Source organism: Homarus americanus, unplaced genomic scaffold, assembly GCF_018991925.1.
Source record: "Homarus americanus isolate GMGI-L3 unplaced genomic scaffold, GMGI_Hamer_2.0 scaffold40248, whole genome shotgun sequence".
NCBI lineage: Eukaryota > Metazoa > Arthropoda > Malacostraca > Decapoda > Nephropidae > Homarus > Homarus americanus.
The window spans coordinates 12,225,814-12,246,593 of NW_024712526.1; the positions used below are offsets into that span (position 1 = coordinate 12,225,814).

At 39.3% G+C, this 20,780-nt stretch overlaps 1 protein-coding gene across 3 annotated transcripts in view; it reads left to right on the forward strand.

Moving 5' to 3' along the window:
* The first annotated feature begins 270 nt into the window (after nucleotides 1–270).
* Nucleotides 271–20,780, forward strand: part of LOC121863236 — a 33,024-nt gene continuing 12,514 nt past the window's right edge. For 2 of the 3 annotated variants that reach the window (XM_042361749.1, XM_042361739.1), the window contains exons 1-10: nucleotides 271–355; nucleotides 867–1,008; nucleotides 3,922–3,989; nucleotides 7,373–7,624; nucleotides 10,474–10,707; nucleotides 11,274–11,456; nucleotides 12,414–12,549; nucleotides 15,447–15,511; nucleotides 16,652–16,732; nucleotides 18,619–18,774. In XM_042361749.1, coding sequence (XP_042217683.1) covers nucleotides 274–355; nucleotides 867–1,008; nucleotides 3,922–3,989; nucleotides 7,373–7,624; nucleotides 10,474–10,707; nucleotides 11,274–11,456; nucleotides 12,414–12,549; nucleotides 15,447–15,511; nucleotides 16,652–16,732; nucleotides 18,619–18,774 — 1,399 coding nt within the window. In that variant the 5' untranslated portion in view covers nucleotides 271–273. The remainder of the gene's footprint in view (nucleotides 356–866; nucleotides 1,009–3,921; nucleotides 3,990–7,372; nucleotides 7,625–10,473; nucleotides 10,708–11,273; nucleotides 11,457–12,413; nucleotides 12,550–15,446; nucleotides 15,512–16,651; nucleotides 16,733–18,618; nucleotides 18,775–20,780) is intronic. The other variant, XM_042361758.1, reaches the window with a different exon arrangement.

Below are 20,780 nucleotides of genomic sequence, written 5' to 3' on the forward strand. Positions count from 1 at the left end.
GTTTTCAACAATAACCCGCCACCTTCCGATTTGGTCATGCTTGTCAACGGATCTTACAAAAGTCATTTCTAAAAATAATTATTTTATACTGTCGATGACAATATCTAGTGTATCAATATGATTTGAAATTGTGATGATTTGAATGACATAATTTACTCCGATTGTGACGCACAAGAGGCGATTGGGGGAAACGCAAATAGAGAGAGATTCACCGTGTATAAGCCTAAGCCTACTTGCATAATCTTAATTTTTTATTTTTCCCTCAGGTTGAAGATGAAGGCCCCTCGTACTTGCCGAGACTCCCGCTGGTTATGTCCCCTACTTATCCTTGGTCTTCTAGTGACGTCCATCAATGGTGAGTAACATCCAAAATTTACAACTTTCAGATTATTTAACACTAACAGAATGCTGCCACACTAGACACATTACACCACCCTGTGCGCTATCACACACACACACACACACACACACACACACACACACACACACACACACACACGGCTCGTTATTAATAATTGTTGAAGGCCAACATTTCGTTTTTATTACAGTATTGTGGTAAATTAATGAAATGACTCATTTGAACATTGAAAAATGACAGCAACACAAACATAAGCAGGTGTTGGGAATCTTACTCTCGACACGTGTTTCGATCTTACTCTTCCTCAGAAGTAGCCCCATAAATTTACAAGTGTCATTCACTATGTAAGAAGCAGTACTAGGCTGCAAAATAACTAAATATGATTATCAAAGACAATGGGGGTAGATTATACAGGCCACCGGCCCCCTATTGCCCATAACATGGCCACCATTAGTTGTGGTAACCGATAAGTAAATAAGGCATAAGCTAAGGATAGTGATGTTTACAGGGGTGTGTGAGCTGCCAAACCAGTGGCGGGGAGGATGGTTCCAGAGTGGCGTCAGGGACATCATCTCTATCACCAGGACTGAGTTCTCTTCCAAGGGTGTGTGTGTCCGCTCCTCTGGGGAGAAGTTTCTCTTTAAAGACAAGTAAGTGACGTCATATATATATATATATATATATAGTGTCTGTGAGGATGATTTATTGTGTGTATGAGGAGGATTTATTGTGTGTGTAGAAGAAACACCAAGATGAGAGCCTGTTAGCGGGGTATTGTTATGGTGTAGAATGATAAGGGGTGAAATAATAACTTTTCCCATGATAAACATGATTAAATTATTCTAAGTCAGAGTTTGATGCAGTATAGTTTATATGACAATATATGCTAAAAATTTATACAACAATTGCATGTGTGTCCTGTGCAATGGAAATGATGCTATAAAATATAACTGCAGTAACCTATAAATATGTTGGATAGCTCCCAAGATAATAATATTCCTAGTATATACAGGTGTTGCATACGGTCAACACTTCAATCAGTAAAGTTTTACCTAGGAGCACAACCATATCTTCGCTTAGGATAGAGGTTAGCACTCTGCCAAGGTCGGCGTAAAAGGCCTCCTTGATGTCATCCTCTGCATCCAGTGTTGGGGTGTATGCACTGATGAAGAAGGCATGACGTGAGTGATTCAGTGAGACTCGGAACGTCATGAGGCGCTCGTTGATCCCAACAGGCATTTCAGTTAACCTACGCAGGATGAATTGGCGAATGGCAAAGCCAACTCCATAAATGCGGTTTCTCCGCAGCAGGCTTATCCTTCCAGAAGAAGGTATAGCTAGACCCCAGTTCTGTGAGTCGACCCTTGTCTCAGAGCCGGGACTCACTATTGGATGCTACGTCGATGTTATACCAAGACAGCTCTTTTGTCATAAGTGAGGTTCTTCTTTCAGGACGTTCATTTGTGCTAGTATCCTGAAGGGTCTTGACATTCCATGCAGCAACCATAAGAGGTTATATAATTTGTTTTTGTTTTGATCTGTGATTGTGATTATGTTTTCGACAGCATTAGGATGACCTTACTTGGTGTGGTTGCCCAGTTTTTTTTTGTTTTTTAGGCAGGCTATGCTTAGGGCACCTTTTCTAGCCCCCTCCCCATTTGGGGTGAACAGAGTGGCTCTTCGAAAGAACTGCTCAGTCGCACAGGCAGGACCGGATTGCACTGCTGCCTAGATCCCAGTGCCTAAACGACCATCTTATCTGTGCCGTCCATGTACAGAGTTGTGACTAGAGACTCCCGGCAGTAATCTCCGGCAGTCATCTCTGCCTGTCTCCGTCACCACTTGTCTGTCGCCATAGGGCTTTTGGGGTTATATGGGTTTTGATAATGATGAGAAGTATGATGAGATGGATGATGGCAGGAGCGCAGGCTGCAACCACACATATTGGCTCTCTCTTCTCCTGATCCAGTGGTGCAAGTAGGTACAACGACTGGGGAGAGGAAGAGTTGCAATGGACTGTCGATAACCCAGTTTGTTAGGTTTCGCCTTTGTAGTCTATCCATCTTGTACTATCTTCATCCGCCAGTGTAGTCGTTGGGTTCCCATGTTGGTCACCTCTTCCACCTATACCGCCGTTGGGGCCTTACTGGAGCTCTGTGAGCACGTCTGCCTAATGCGGGACTCCACCCCGCAGAGTTTTCGTTCGGGGTTTGTTCTCGTAGCCTTGTACCTACCAAGGGTAATCCTCAAGGCAGTGGGGCAGTGGTTGGTAGGCGCCAGGACGTGACAGTGTTCACATGCCAGTGGGCCTATTCGCTGTCCCTCTGGGGCTCACTGCTGCTCCGAGGCACCCAGTTACCGTGCGTTGCCACGAGGAGGCACAGCAGGAGTCTTGATGATGAAGAGAGTGTGTACTGGCAGGGGAAGACTTACGCAAGGCTGCTTCCCTGTTCACCACGAGGGCTAGCCAGCGGCGGTAGCTGAAAGCGAGAGGAAACAAGTAGTGCCTGCATCTTAACACTAACATAATGCTACCACACTTGACGCAATACACTACCCTGCACACACACACACACACACACACACACACACACACAATATGAATGAATACAAAATAATGAAGCAAATTAATATAATTGCCTGACCATTTCAATTGTCTTTGAATTATTGGTGTCTTGTGTGACGTACTCTATATCCTTAATTCCTTCATTATTTTACCTTAGTTCTTCACAAGTTTCGCCAGTATATACATTTTGTGTGAAGAGTAAGACAGATACCAGAATTATTGAGAAGATATTGATCAATTTTACCGCTACTCACTAAAGCCGATAATAATATTGGACTCAAGTGTTGCTGGTGGGCGTGACTGTCTCGGGTGCACGGACAGTAATTCACCAAGACAAAAACTCACTGGACAGGTTAGGTGTCACAATATTAACTTTAGGTTAGGTTTCCTTAGTTTTGTTTGGCGAAATGTTTCTTATTTCCAACTGCCCAAACGTCTTTTCATGGCTGTTCCGCTGGGAGTTTCTGGTGGGTAGTCTAAAGATATGCATACTGGAGATGATGGTGACCTTTTAATGGTGCGTTATTTGGTTTATAGGACAATTGTTTTACAGCTTAATTTTCCACCACAAAGCACGTTGACCAACCACCAGGAGATACCTTTTTGAAACCTATTAAGCAAACATTGTGGAAATTTAAGAAAAACAAATCACTTGTGAGACAATACTGAGAACTTGGTTGAGGAAGCGGATAAGACCACCGTTCTCTGAGTGTTTAGAGGCAATGAACTGGTGGCCACCACTTGTAATTGAACCGACAAAACTCTCATAGTTAAACAAAGATTATTTGACCAATATGTTATTTTATTAACCTAAATCATCTGTAATCCTCGTGGGGTAAGTGTGTGTGTGTGTGTGTGTGTGTGTGTACGTGTGTGTGTGTGTGTGTGTGTGTGTGTGTGTGTGTGTTTTTCATATTTGTTGGGTTTTTATTGTTGATGCCAGTTTACTGTACAGTATTTCCATTTAAATCAAATGTTAAATTGGACTTTTTTTCAGAAATGATGTTTGCTTTCGGTGTGTGGTGATAAGTGAAAAACACCCAAATATTCTTCAATACAAAGAGAGTAAGTAGTGGATAATGAGCTCTTATATTATTAAACTTTATTTCATTCTTGACAACTTACATTACTGTGTCTCACCATCATATTCTACTACTGTGCCTCTGCTCATTTCACTCTGCTTCTGAGGTTATTTGTTCATGTATAGTTTCACAGTGTTATAACCCATTTGGACAGCTATATCTCACTGTCAATTATTGTCATAAAGGTATCAGTTAAAAGCTGTAAATGTACCGGAAAATGCAGTCTTTCAATGTAAACATGCATGGATATTTAAAAAGGGCAACACTGCTAGAGACTGTCCGAGTGTTAATTCAGTTGATTGAAAACGTCCAAAGGAGGGCCAGTGGGCTACCAAGTACCCAGAGAGATTAGAACGCCTGCAATTCCTATGTTATACTAAAGGCGGATATGGGGTAACTTAATAGAAGTTTATAAACACCTCAAAGGATATTACTCAGTCGAGTGTTCATACCTGGAGCTGGCGAATACCCGCCCCACTAGGGATCACAGTTTAAGTTAAGGTTGAGAAGCCACAAGTTCAGAAAATTGTCAGAGCAAACTTTTTCGGAATGAGAGTTGTGAGCTCTTGGAACAATCTGCCAAAGAGCGTTGTGATGGCACTGAGTGTGAGCTGTTTCAAGACCAGACTTGACCAACACTGGAATTGGTTCAGGTTCATTCTGGAACCAGCACATTACCTCGTACCTGTCAGCAATGCATGGCAGTGTTGTGTTGACTGTAGGGCCATGTGGTAATATAAATAAAAGAGGACAAAACATGGGGTAACCAGTACTAATCTTGCATTTTTCACTGGTCATCAATTCAGATTTCCCGATAGAAGATAGTGTGTAAATTTCTCAAACAGTTAAAAAGAAAACTAAATAGTATAGCATACATATCAGTTTCCCAAATAAGCTTTCGAAGAAAACTTTGCTTTCTATGCTTGTACCGATCATGTTTGTTCTCTGAGCATGCAGTACAGCTGCCCTTTACTTTAATGGAGAGGAATTACAGTAGTAGAAATAAAAATAAATAAAACATACAGTATATTGAATTTTTTTTTTTTTTATCCGAGGTACAAAAAAAATGGTGAAGATAAACTCGTTTTCAACAACTTGTCATATTTAGCTAAACCGATACTTATCCTCCCGACTCCACTCAAATGCTAAAACTGAAAGTTTTTTCAACGTCATCTGACACAAAGACCAAAAAGAGAAATAAGATGAGTCCACAATTACTGAATGACATTATCATTACAAAATCTATGAAGAAAACAGTAGAAAATTGCCGAAGAAAGAAAATTAAGCTTGAACATTATAATCTACATAATGTATCCATGTATAATTACTAAAATATTTGTATGAAATTAAGAAATTTTTTTAGTGTGAGATGTTTTGGCTTTTTTTTGTAGAAGTAAATAATTTTAATTGAATTTAAATTTATGAATGTCCATTTTCCAGGAGAAGCTTCCTACCCTGTGGCATAATTATTTCATTTTGTGATTTTGATCGTCCTTAAAAGTACTATTAAATCACCTAGCTGATATCAGTGTGTTCTTTGTATACCTCCATCTACATATTAAAAGAATAATTAAATAAATAATAAAATCATATCCATAGAAATATTCATAAAATTTAATTTCATATTGTATAAGCAAAAACATTGGACATTTTAAATCCTCTTTCACTCTGTATATATATATATATATATATATATATATATATATATATATATATACACACACACACACACACTAATGAGCCCAAGGCGAAGGGTAATGAAGGCAATGTAGGGTTTCCTGTGTAGGGATGAGGAGCCTCGGGGGCAAGGAAGGGAGAGTAGTAAGGAAGCTGGACTCCCCCAAACAGTTGCGCTCCGCCAAAAAAATAGCATTAAATCACTAACAGGGCGTTAGTTGAGTGTCGTCTGCAACAAAGACTGTTTTGTTATATGACCATTATGACGTCATCTGGCTGGACATTCAAGATTCGTACAGTGTGACAAAGACAAAGTTACAGGAAGTGGCTCCACGTGGTTGTGCTGTTTGAAGGAAGGACAAAAAAAGTCACATACATTTAAAATTCCATCGCTTTCCTAAGTATTATTAAAGACCGGTAAGATTATAATTATGTCATGAAGATGAAGGAGTTAAGTGTAGTTACTAGTTTAAGTTACCATGGCTTCGGCCCCATGTCTGCTATGAGGTGTTTCCATTAATGTTTAAAGGAATCATCGGCCTCAGCTTGAGGAAGATTATGAAACTTGACCTCTTGTTTTAATAATAATATGTAATTTCTACAGATTAGTGACAATTTTTGCTTGGAAAAAGTCACAGGAAAAAGTCACATTTTATTTAAATGGCATTAACAGTTAAAGTAATAAAACAAAAAATTTTAGGTCACTTATTAACTGACAATACATGACTTGTACATATTGACAACACAGTTTATACTGTATGTGATGAATGATGGCATTACACGTATGTTAGGTTAGATACATGGATAAGATTATTATGGTGAATCGGCTCTTTCTGTATTTCTTGTTATTGTTACCTGATATAATAAAGTGCATTATAACATTCCTGTTTACCTTTATAACTCGACAATCCGACAATAGTAATTTTGTAAAAAATGTGTTTAACCATGAAAAGAAATACTAGGAACAGTAATTTCAGTTATTTTGGAATGAATGACGTTTTACAAATGATATTGAGGTTCGGTTTTCTTCATGAATGAATAAATGAAGTATAAATAAATATAAATACCAGATTATAAATACATCAAGGTTAGTATAGTTAACCCGCTATAGGGCATCTTTCATTTTCTACGAATACTGCCTTAGTTATGTTGGTCGCTAGATGGCATAACGAACGGTGGCACTGAAAAATACACACAAATTAAAGGAGTTGAGCTTTGTTACTCTACCTTCCTTGCTCGGGGGGGGGGGGTGAACCACTGTTAACAGGCCGATCCGATCAGTGGGGAAAAGGCTAAACTCCCTAAAGCAAGAGGTTCCAGTCATCTACCACACGTTATATTCTCTACAGTTTAGAGTCTAAAATCTTCACCCAATAAATAATTAAATTTGACATCTCAGATATATAATAGTTGATGTAATGAAAATATAGCATGTAATATTAGGTTATGTAGTTTTATTTGTTTTTTGTTTTTGCTGTTTATCTTGTCCTCCACTCGTCTTACTACAGTACTACCAGCTGATGGGACAGTAGGTTTGTTCTCTGATGCACATTGTAAACAAGTATGGGCTATACTGTAGCATGTATGCTAGTGTTAACGTGGTCATTAAACTAATAACCATTACCTCATAAACTGTAAGCTGAGTATTAAACACCACCATAATTGTGTTCTTTTTTCTTACCCCACCAGCACTATGTGAGCCATCCCGCGACCTAAAAGCACTTTGCTCCCAGATCACTGGGGATGCTCTGCTTTTCTCTATGTTCCGTCGTGACTCTCCCCCAGCCCCTTGCCCATTCAAAGGGCCTCTTACCTTCAGCTACACACGGGGACATGGCCAGTGCACCTTCCCCGCCTCTACCATAGACTCCTGTACCAGCGACAGTCGACTACTTTTTAAATATCAAGCATGTCCTGATGTCCTGGGCACGGAGAGTTCAGGTGAGTGGTTATGTACAGGGTAGTGGGCAATCAAAAATGGCTACTTAGGGGATTCAGAGAGCCCAAGCGAATAACAACTCCAGAAGTCAGCTAAGTGGCAACGTGGCAGACTTCAGGGTCAATTTTTAGTGGAGGACATAATTCGATAATGGATTTATTATTATTATGGTAATTATATAGGACTAACCCGCAGGCGAAATTGATTGAAAACAATCATAAAAACGCCGGATTTTCATTGATATTTTATAGTGGACAATGTTGTAGTTTGTGGAAATATGTTAAAAAATTGATATTTTTAAAATAAATGCTACTTAACATATTTTATGGTTATGAAGAACAGACCTAACCAACCTAAACAAACAAACCTACCTAACTTTACCTAACTTCCTCTGCCCCCCAGTACTCCTCAGTATATTAAACAGAAATAACTTACTATGATATGGTGAAATTTGAGGCATTTCTGGACGTGAGATGATACGGCCGCATCGGTGCTATGCAGCCCGGTGGGTTAGTCCTATATATTAACCATTATTATTATTATTGTTGTTGCTAATAAGTTCAGACAAAAATAAGACTATTTTCATCCATGAAACTTTTGGCAGTTTTTACAATACTCATAACCAAGATATTGGGAGTTGAAAATCCAAGCCCTACTAAAAAAAAGCTATTATTGCATTTGCTGTTATCAACCAAATCTCGTGATTTTTTATTTGCAAGCAAAATCTTTGACAATTTTAAGGCACTTTTCTTCGATGATGTTGCAAACGACCTAGAACCGAGATATTTAATGTTGTGGGGTAAGGTTAGGAAGGTTTGGTTGCTGCTCTCAACTGTTAGTGGGAGGGAATCTATAGGGTTGTTTTCCGCCGAGATTTACTAAGGAATAATGAAGTCTCGGGTACATTCAAGATTGACAGAAAACGGAGGACTCAGGTGTCCTGAAGCGATGAGAAAACGGACTCCTCCGATAGGGGACTACAATAAGAAAGCATAGCTTCATGTTTTGTGGGCTATTGAGCATAATATGAATCGTCTGATTTTACGTTAACTGACGTGTATGACCGTGGTCATTACACCAAGATGTCCTCATTACCCGAGCCATGCGTGGCTCAGACCACTGTGACACTGATCATCAGCTCGTCAGAGCAAAACTCTCCCTACACGTCACCCCAAAAAGGAAAAAGCAACAAGCCTCCAGAAGGGGCTTTTAACACCAAGCGACTAGAGGATCCAGTGGTTTCACATGCTTTCAGAGAGCAGCTCAATGATGGGCCGATAAACAACTCAACAACAAACAACCAAAATTTGGGTGCCAAATTGTATCCCACCAAAGCTGTCATCACAAAAACCTGCAACAAAACCCTCAGCCAGATCAAAAGAAAACACCAGGATTAGTTTGATGAAAACGCCCCAGAAATCGTAGTACTCGTCTATAGTTAACTTTCTACTCTCACTGACTGGCAGAACAGCCCTAAGTCTTGGACCAAAGCTGATACCTTCCATGAGAAAAAAAAGCAGCTGCCCAGTCCATTTTCTTGGCTGCCTTCCTTACTCGTGTCAGTGCCAATTTAACCGACGAAGTGGACATCCAGTACCGGATGAAGGGACAAAGGTGTCAGCTGCTTCCATCGCTGAACTTCAGTATGCAGATGATCTCACCCTTGTCACTCACACTGAACACGACTTGCAGGAGATCCTAAACACCTACGCAGATGCGTATGCACACTTCAGCATTGAGAATGCATGTAAGACTCAGATTCTCTTTCAGCCTGCCCCTGGTTCAACCACACCTTCATCATCCATCCAGCTTAACAGAACTGTACTATTATTCTCTCTAATGTTACACATTTTCAGTACCTTGGCTTCTACCTGTCCACCACCGCAGACATTAATGAAGAGATTCAACATCGGATCAGACGTGCATCTCAAGCCTTTGGCAGACTCCATACCCATGTCTTCAGCTGTAAGGAGCTGAAATTATCTACTAAATTGCACATATATCAAGCGGTGGTCCTCCCCACATGGGTCACATACAGGAGGAACCTCAAGTTTGCTGAGAAGACAAGAGAACAAATGCCAGTACAGTATTCTTGCTGACACCAACTGTAGTTAGGAACATCGAGGCTACCATTATCCATTAACAACTACATTGGACTGGCCATGTTACCTGCATGGACGACTTTAGACTGCCAAAGCAGCAACTTTACAGTCATCTAACAAATAGTAAACGTAACTTTGGCGGGCAACAGAAATGGTATAAGGATATTCTTAAGACAAACCTGAAAAAGTGACTAATCGATCTCCTCACCTGGGAGACTATTACTCCACACCAAAACGCTTGGAGGAGCACCACACGAGAAGGTGTCAATACTTTCAAGTTAGCCTGACTGCATACTGAGACAGACAAGACCCACCGCCGGAAAGACACTGCCGCCGTCCCTCCCACACTAGATGTAGCCCTCTACACATGCAATATCTGTGGACGGCCTAGCCGACCCTGTATCGGCCTCTCAAGTCACCTTAGAACTCACCAACGAAGGTGACATCCTTAATAACTCGTATCATTGTATCATCGCTGGATGATGTCATACTCGATTCCGAATGACAGCAAAGTAGTAAGTAGTAGTAGTGTATGTTTACTAGTAGTAGTAGCAGTACATTATATACTGTACCAGATAGGTGCACCATTATACAATATAGTACAGTATAGCTATTGAACCAAAAAAAAGGAAAATTTCTAAGGTTTTAACCACAGTTTTTTAATTAGCCATCCTATCAGATACAGTAAATTGTCTCTGAAGCTCATTCTTTACAACTTAACTTTTCTAATACTGTTAACTCTTTAACAGTGGAGGAGGTGGAATGCATTGGCCACTGGAAGGAGGGTTCCACTCGATACTTTGTGGGCCGCCTTGATGTTAGCCGGACCCTCACTGATGAAGACCGATACCGCTGCTTTGGCTGGGAGCGGGCCAGAGAGAATGAGGCTAACATTGATTACCACCTGGCACAGTCATTCGATGCAACCTGTAATGGAGTCTTCCCTCCTTTTGATGGATCCAAGACACTAAGGATTAAAAAAGGTAAGGCCTTGCCAAAAGTATATTGTACTGTAGTACTCTAAAAGATTACTTGAAACCAAAGTCAAAACAGCCAATTAGCTGATAAATGGTGAAATGACAAAAAAAAAATATATAAATAAATACACACTGTGTATATAACAATGAATATAAAAAAAAATTCAAATTTCCTTTTACCGTACAAATATCTCCATTAGCCGGAATCTCTCTAAGCCAGAACCCTTCTTAGTTGGAACTCTCCAATACCTGTAGTCGGAATTGAAATTTGCTCGTAATTTTTCCGGAATTTTCTCACAATTCCAAGTTTGTGAACGATTTTCCAAGATTAAAAATCATGCGCATTTTCTAAAAAATTCACAGAAAATTCTTGTGTGAATGAATGAAATTATAAGCTGGGCTCCAGAGATACAAAAAGATAAAAAATCTAAAAGAATTGGTGAGAATCTTAAACTATGGTGAGTGGTGGGCTGTGGTTACCAACTATTAAACCCGACAATAGATATTTGACGAGTTGAATGATTTTCTAGGTTGATGTATAAAGTAATTATTTGGTGTCAATAACATTGCAGTGGGAAGCTACAGCGGATGTGAGTTCCCATCTTGGGTGAGCAGTCACCGGCGGTGGCATGCCTTGGACCGCGGAGCATCATATTCCGTTGCGCACCACAACACCACCCTCCGTCTTCACCATGCTCATAACTCAAGAACACAACCCACACCTTTAGGGCTTAGTCAGGAGGATGAAGAAGAGGGTAAGTTGACTTTTTCTATTACATATACAATAACTATATAATTTGTTACCCAATAGGCATAGTGAGTAGTTGAGAAGTTTGGGGAATAAATGACTATTGCATTTATTAAAGACAGAATCAGGAATAACTGTTGAATGAAAAGTACATTGATATTTCTTAGGTAATAGACAACAGAGAAAATGATTCAACAAAATAGGAATTTATTATAATCCCAGTTACCCGGTATCCTGGCAACCAGTAGATTCAACTAACCAGCACCAAAATGAAATAATAATAAAAATTTGCTCCAAATTCGGCTAGAATTGTAAATTTGAATACTGCACGCAACGGGGATTAGCTGCCATATTTATTACTATGAAAAACAATGAAATCAATTCATAGCATATCATAAAATACAATAGCACATATTTTATGTACCTGTACAAAAAATAGCTCCGTCCACACTCAAACCATCCTCTGAGCGATGCAACACAGTTCAGCCAGGCAATCACCCAGATGACTCATAGACATGTTTGCTGTGATGTCACATTGGTAGGGAGCACAGACATGCAGTTATAGCCCAGTAACCCACCGCCTCAATAGACATTCACTTCCCACATACAAGGATGTGTCGTTTAGCGATCAGGATGCATTCCTGACAAACAGATCACTTCTGTATTATTATTAGCACTATTACTGATACTCAGATGAAGCCCTCATATCATTTATATGCATGAAATAATGCTATCGGAAAAGAACTGCCGTACATACACCATTTTAGTGAAAGATTCACCTTTTGTTTGCTTGTCCAGGAATGCATCCTGAGTATTAGGTGAGGTAGTAATGTATATTCTCTGCAAACCAGGCTCTACCTTTCTTGTATGAGACACAGCAGTCATCATAAACATTCTCTACTAACCAAACTCTATCCTTATTTTGAGAGGCACAGAGCCTTGATCATAGACATTCTCTCACCAGACTCTGCCTCTCCTGCAGGAGACACAGAACGGACGAAAGTGAGCTATGCTGGCACTGAAGCTCGTTTAGTGTGTTCCCAGCAGCGAGATACATCGGCCTCCAGAGTGGTCCTTGTCACCCACCTTACTACAGGATGGTAATACATATGTTACACCATCTGCTATGTGTGTATGTATGTATGCATGCATGCACTATGCACAGATTACTGTATTCAAAATATTGTCATGTATTAGAAACTTCTAGTTAGAAATTTAAGATTTACTCAGAACTTCCAAGGAATACCTAGAGAATGTCATCTAGAAATTCCTCTCATGAGCAAAGAGGTAGTGTGTTCCCAGTGAATTTAAGTATCAAAAAAAGCAATACCCGTAGTCAGTAATTCTTAGATATGGGGAGGGTAGTTGAACATGCATCAACTGTTATTTGCTTATAATTAACTCTAATACACATGAGGTTGATTGGCTGATGCCTTCAGCCTCGAGAACCAGTGAGGCAGACTGGGGAGAGGAAAATGCCAGGATCACTGGTGCCTGTGTATCAGCAATGGCTTTCCTGTCAAAATATGATGGTGAGATGCAGACGTGTTGTAATCGTAATCTGTGGAATTGAGTATATTTTTTGAGGAATATTACTGTAATTGTAATTAATTACATTCCATGATTACGACATAACAAATTGACATTGTTGAGAGAAAAGTGAGTGTGAGGCAGAACCTCACCCATGCCATGGGACACAGAGTTGGCCAATTCTCAAAGTAGTTAACGTTTCTCTAATCCCTACCTTGTTGTTCTTTAAAATACATCATTGGTCGACATTGTGAAGAGTGGGAGGTGCCTGGCAGTGTTTTCCAATGACAAATGTTGGATTAGTAGGTTCCATGACACTGGCAAATCATTCTCACTCAGCAGCAAGGCTGGGTGAAACACATCAAGGAACAGATATCTCTCAATATATTTATGATATTCTGAATTTATATGCATAATATAATATACAGTGTGGATGAAATAGAGTTTATAAGAAATTTTGTCCCACTACTAGAAAATACAATATTGTACTGTAATTGTAATTTTTGTTGGACGAATTGGAATGTTATACTGTACTTAGTAATTGTTTTAACATTTACTGCTGATTTTGTTGGTTATGACAACACTGTGACTCTCAGAGTAAAGTGTTGGCATTGCATTATCTTCCAGAATGTTAGTACTGTATCAAAATCTTCAGTTGTGCATAATCATTATGAGAAACCTGAATATTCTGAAAGTGGCTATAAAGCCAAGTGCAAGTATTGTGCTTTCTTCATATCTGGAGCAGGAAAGACAACTTCTTCAAGCAGTGTAAGTGAAGGACTCCATTCTGATAGATTGACACAAATTTTTTGGTCATTTAATTGGATTTTAAAAATTTATATTACTGTAATTACCATAATACAATCACTTTAAAATTTATGCTAATATGGCAGCTGAAGAGTAAAGCACTTTCCAGTTATTATACTTAGAAGTACTGTTTTGTATATGCATTTATACAGTATGTGACTTTAAAGAAAGGAGATAGATCGCCATCCTGTAACTACCCTGTATTATCCAATCGGCTTAACATCAGTTGTTCGTAAATTACTGGAAGCATTCGTTACAAACTTATTGGAAATCACCTCGAGAAATAAATTGATCAGTGATTCCCAGCATGGCTTCACCAGTGGGAATTCATGTCTCACAAATCTATTAGCATTCTTTTCAACTGTTCTCAAGGCATTTGATGACAGACATGATTATGGTGGTGGTTTACCTTTACTTTAGCAAGTCTTTGACATGGTCCCTTACAGAAGACTAATATGTAAAGTGGAGGCTCGTGGAACTGGAGGGGATATTCTGCATTGGAGTAGGGCGTGGCTAGAGGATAGGAAACAGTCAGCATTAATGGCACTAAATCCAATTGGTGGTAATGTCACTAGTGGACCATTGCTAATTATTATACAGTACAGTCTCTCCTCGACTTACGACAACCCAGACATACGACCGCCATGGTCGTATGAAATATTTTTCACATTATGTATTTTCGAGTCCTGATGTTAGTGATCGCCCTGTGTACTGACAAAATTTTTGTTTTTAATTCCCTTTAAAATGGCTGGCAAGCGTAAAAGTGAAAGTTCTCGTGGTGCTGAGAAGAAAAAGAGACACCCATTTTAGAATTTCTATGTATTATTTTCGCCTTTTCGACTTACGACCAATTCGACTTACAACCTGGTCGTCGAGACGGAATCCCGTCATAAGTCGGGGAGAGGCTGTACTACATTATACATTAATGACAGATATAGTTGTAGACAGCAACATAAGGAAATTTGGTGATGACACAAAAAAGGGCATGCAATTAAATCTGACAAGGACTCCAAAAGTATTTCCAGATGACACTAAGCTATTTAGGGAAATTAAAATTCTAATAGGCTGTGCAACATTGCAGGACAATCTCTATCTGCTCTAAGAATGGTCCCAAAAATTAATACCAAGATTTAATGGTGCAAATAGCAAGAGGAAATCACACTTTTCAAAGAAATATTACATGTGAACAGTACAATAGCTTGAGAAAATGACCAATATCATATTAAGTCTACAGATAACAAAGAAACACATTAGTGAACTAAAAGATGAAGCACTGCAAACACTGGTGCCCCCCCCCCCTTGGAAATTATATACAGTACCCTATATAAACTCTTGTTAACTGAACTAACAGAGAGACGGGATCCAAATTTTGTGGGTTTCTGAAATTTTCCAGGGAGTGTTTCTATAGGCAAGAAATAGGGTTGGTTTTCATGTTAAGAAGAGGGAACCAATGAATCAATGTCTTAGTTGTCAACATTTGGTTATGAAACTGTAAATTATTATTGTAAATACAATACACTATACCATGTAAGAAGTTATTACAATAAGCCCAACATATACAAAGTAGTTCTTGAATAAGATAAACTTTCTTTTCAAATGAAATCATTGATCATTTATGTAACAGAGGTAACTCTGTGACTCATTTTATGATACATTGCAGCTCCAGTGGCTATGTGTGCACAGTGCTCTACCGGAGGGAAGGGCATATTATTGAGATGCAGCAAGGTAAGTCTTATTGTGTTTGTGGTTCTTATTAAAATAATGCTCACACTTATGTACATAGACTCACACATATATGCATGCTTATGCACCCATTCAATAACACACACCAAAAAAAAGGCATAAGTAAATTTGTCACTCGCACATATGCACTATCATGTACTAGAAACTTGTAGTCAGTAGTTTAAGGTTTACTCAGAACTGTAGTTGTAGTTTGTTCATAGTTAATTTAGGCATCAGAAAAGTAATACACTGTAGTGGGTAATTCTTTAGATATTAGATATAGGGAGGATAGTTAAACATGCATCAACAGTTATTTTCGTGGAAACGTGAATAAGATAAATCTTGATGAAATCACAAAGGGAAAAGGGAAACAATGGATAGGCCAGGTCATGACAAAACGCCAGTCCTATGCCAGGTATATTCAAAAGCACAAGAATTTAAAGGGGTAAAGGATGACAAAAGTAGACACAAGAATTAGAGGATTGGTGTAATGGTGCTCATAACAGACCATAAGTAAGAGTCTGACCTGTTACTGGTATTCCTAATAAATAAGGCATAATGATGATGATCACTGACAAGAACTAGTATCAACTAAGGCTGAATATTTCACTTAGACGATAGAAGAACAATACGCAAAGATCACTTAGCCTTAGTGAGCAGACAATAGGCAGAAATGGAACCCTGGAGAAATCTTGAGCAGTCCACACACAGGCTACAGGATTTTGATTGGCTGATAGGTGATGTATTCTGTTGCCATGAGTGGGTGATGCAGGTGGGAGAGGGAGTAGAGGTGTCATGGTGGTAGTTGGTATAGTAACAATGTATCTGGTGTCCTTAATTGCTGACAGAAAATTGATATTGATTGATCAATTATTACGAAATTCGTGATTCAGCCGGATGCTCCCCTTAAGGGCTAATTTATTGTGAGTACAGATATTTTGAAATATACCTATATTTATGATGTACTGTATTTTCTAGGATAATAATGTTAACTCCCATAACAACTTCATTCTGTTTCAACCCATTGATCAAATGAAGTTGGTGTTTTGGTCAGTGATGTGTAACATTTAGGTATGGGTAACTTTTACCTATATAGTCATGTTTATTGTTAAGAGCATTACAGGGTAGTCATCTCTCACACAGGTTCACGTGCCATCAGAGCTGTTGATGCCTGTCATCCTATGTTCTTCAATGCTTCCAGTGCTCCCCACACGACCCTCACAAGTAAGTGAGAGAAATAGAGATTTGAGGTTTAAGAGGGAGAGAGAAAAGTGAGGTTCAGTATATGGAGACATGGCTAAAAAGATAAAAAGAAAGAAAATTTCTAAACTCACTCACTTGGACAAGGTAGCTACAGGTTGACTTCCATTTACTTAGTATTAATTAGTTAAGCTCCTCAAAACAGTTCATAAATAAAAAATCGATAAATTGAAGTGGGCTTTCCCAATGACTATCATTTTAAATTGGGAAGTACAGTACTGTATTTTTCTACAGAAAAAAGATGATAGTACACCTGTAATTATAATTGTACAGTACAGTATATGCAATACCTGTACTAATTTGTTCAATCAAAATTTAAATGCATTCTACTTGTGAGAAACTTAGATGGTCTTTGCTCAAGGTGGTGATGTGGTAAGATGGTGGTGAATGTGGGGATTGCTGGGAAGGTGAACATGGAACAGGGGTGTTGGTGGTACAGTGTTAATGTGCGTAACTCACTAATATGTCAAGGGTTCAAGCTTCGGCCCAGACACATGTGACCCTGACAGGTTACCCGGTCCTCAGTTTCCTCCTGTACTAACACTGGATGGAGCACCCAAGATAAGTCTGAGTGTAGAAAAAGAGTTCCAGAGATGGATTGCAAGCGAAGTCAAGTCAAACCCAAGGGCTCTCTACCATTACGCAAAATAAAAAATAAAGACAAATGTGGGCTTATCAGGTCTGAGGCTTGAAGGTGGAAGTTACGCATACTCAAATAAGGACAAAGCGGAGGTATTAAACAAATTCTTTTCCTCAGTGTTCACAAGAGAGGAAGCGAACAGTCTACTTGCATTTGAGGAAAGACAGTTTGACACACTTTGATGCACACTTTTATGTTCTCAGAAAAGTGTACAGGTATCCCTTGCTTAACGATTGTTCAAGATACGAAAATTTGCTTGTACAGTACAAATTTTCTAAATTAAAACCTCTTTCATTTAACGAAAGCTTCCCCTGCTTATACGAATATTGGTCCAAGCAAAAATTCAAATAGTGTACCCTTGGGAGTCAACTGGGGTGGCCACATCCCCTTTGCCTCTCCCTACCAGGCTGAGGTGTGAGCTATGTTACGGTTGTTTTTCAAATCGTAATTTCAGGTAGATATACATTACTTTCTTAATATTTTTTTACTCAGTTATATATACACACACACTCCTACATTAATATGCAAGAAATTTAAAAAACAAATAACTATCATAAGGTCAGTTACATAAAGGGAATAAATATTTCTTTATGTGCGAGAGCTGGAGAGAGGAATAGAGTGTGAGAGTCCCATTGCTAAGGGTTGGCAGAGGAAACATTCCCACTGGGTTGCATTGTTATGACAAAGCTTGAGACCACACAGCCATTGTCTAAACAAATGGTGGTTGTGTTAAACTTTCAGTTAGCTTTTCTTTCTACCTCTTATTATCTTTCTAACACCATGTCATTGTTCCTGGTAAGGCTCCATTTCTTCACTCTTAGATAGTGTAATCCATAATTATCTTCTTGAATACTCTATACTCTTCTCAAAATATTATTAATATTGTAATGCATATTTTCAGCTATAAATATATTTCACCTAGACAGTAGTCTTGACTTTGGTTAAATTGGTATTGTCAGTAAAAACAAAACTGTCCTTTCAGATTGAAAGAATGTGCGCAATGAAGTTCATTGACATTCATTCTACAAAATAAAGCATAATTCAGAAAAACAGATTATCTAAACTCGGTAAAAATTATTTATTGTAAAAATATCTTTCATTCTACGTGTGCAACACATCTCTAAGAGCTTTATCAGAATTATTGAGCATGTCAGCATTTACAAGATTTTCACTAAAGTTCAGTACTGTACTGTACCTATTTTTCTAACAGGTGGTTCTCCTTCCCGTCGAGCATGTCCAATTGTCGGCGTGTGGACTGCAGGCAAAGGGGAGTGTGGTCGTGATGTAACTCACCTAAGAGCAGGATGTGGTGCCCTCCACGCCTTACAGTTTGTTCATGCGTGTTCCACTGAGACCACCAAACACTGTGAGTAATACTGTACTGTACCCATACTTATAATATGTTACATAAGCTGTGCATTTCTCTCATAAGTTTTTCTCAGATATATTAACTACAATGGCCACCAGACTGGTGCCTGCACTTTGGCTCCTCAGCTACCCTGAGAGATTGGAGCGCCTGAACTTGCCTAGTTTATACTACAGACGGGCAAGGGGTGACCTAGTTGAGGTGTATAAGCATCTCAGGGGGCACTACTCAGTCGAGTGTCCTTACTTGGAGCTGGCGGACGCTCGCCCCACAATGGGTCACAGCTCAAGATTGAAGAAGCCGCAAGTCCAGAAAACTGTGAGAGCAAATTTTTTCGGAGTGAGGGTTGTAAACTCCTGGAACAATCGACCAGAAAGTGTTGTGACGGCACCGAGTGTGAGCTCTTTCAAGACAAGACTTGACCAACACTGGAGCGGGTTCAAGTTCATTCAGTAGCCGGTACATGCCCAGTACTTGCCAACAGTGCGTGACAGAGATGTGACCGATCGCCCGGGCGGCTAGTGAGCCGATCTTTTGGTGAAGAAGATAAATGAAAAGAAAAAGTAATTAGAGACGTGACCGATTGCCCGGGCGGCTAGCGAGCTGATCAGTGGCGAAGAGGATATAAGTAAATAGGAGGTACAGTATACCAACAAATTGTTGTAGCCAGAGGAAGTACCAATGTTAGACAACTAGATGGAAGTCAAGAAATTCTCATCACAAAGCTCTCAGAAACATGGCCCAGCACTTCCCATATACATACAGTAGTCCTGAAGTAATGCTTTATAGGTTAAAGTAGTTAAGGTTATTTTATGAAATCACATGATAGGCTGATTCACCATCTTTGCTGCCTTTACCTGTGCTGCTCCCCATACTTGAGTTGACACCCTTACATGAGTTACCACCCTTACTCGAGTTACCACTCTTATTTGAGTTAATGCCCATTTGATTTACAACCCTTACTTTGAGTACTACAGTTGTTTGAGTCACTGCCCATTTGAGTTACCACCCTTACTTTGAGTTGTCACCCTAACTTTGAGATGCCACCCTCACTTTGAGTTACTGCCCTTACTTGATTTCTGTCCGTACTTGAGTCGACACCCTTCCCTTGAGTTACCACCCTTACTTGAGAACCCAATTACATACAGTATTGTATTTTTTCTCTATTACTGAGGATGTTATATTAATCATGATGAACCATAAACCAAAAGAGACCAATCATATGAGAATATAATACTGTACTGAATCAATAAATAAATGAACACCTGATCAGCCCCAGCCTGCTTACATACTCAAGTGTCTTTGCTTTCAGTGGGCCTATAGCAAATCTGATTAGACCACTGTACAGTATTCAGTAAATGGAGTTCTTTCCATAAGATATGTTTATTAATCTTCCCCATTTATCGAGGTTTTACAATTGGTAAACTTTGATAAACAATGGGGTTAAGTTCCATAAAAACCCATCGCTTAATGAAATATTGTTGATTAGGATCATTTTAACATGGGGTTCAATGGGATAATTTCCCAGCCAGTCCCCAAACACACGTGCATCACCGACAAAATATTCCTACACTCATAAAATCAATAGAAAACATTTAAGCAACACTCACCAAATCATAAAAAAACAAGCCTGGTCATCATCACCTGACCCCTTCGAGGCTAAGGGGACATTTGTATGTGAAGTGGAGACTCTATAGAAACAGATCACATGTTCACGAAAACAGAGGTGAAGCACTTTACAATCACAAAAACACAGAAAACATCAGTTCACAGTCACCATAACACAGTTCAGTCTAATTGTTTGTGCTGTCCTCTCACTATAAGAAAAAACACCTATGATAATTACAATGTACATACTATACAGCCAATGATGCTGAACAATAATCGTGGAGCTACGCGATGACTGGCAGATTTGATCAACATACTGTAGAACCAAGCGCAGGACTGTAGTACACGGGTGGGCCGTGTGGCAGCACACGGGTAGATATTGTTGTGGCTGATAAGTG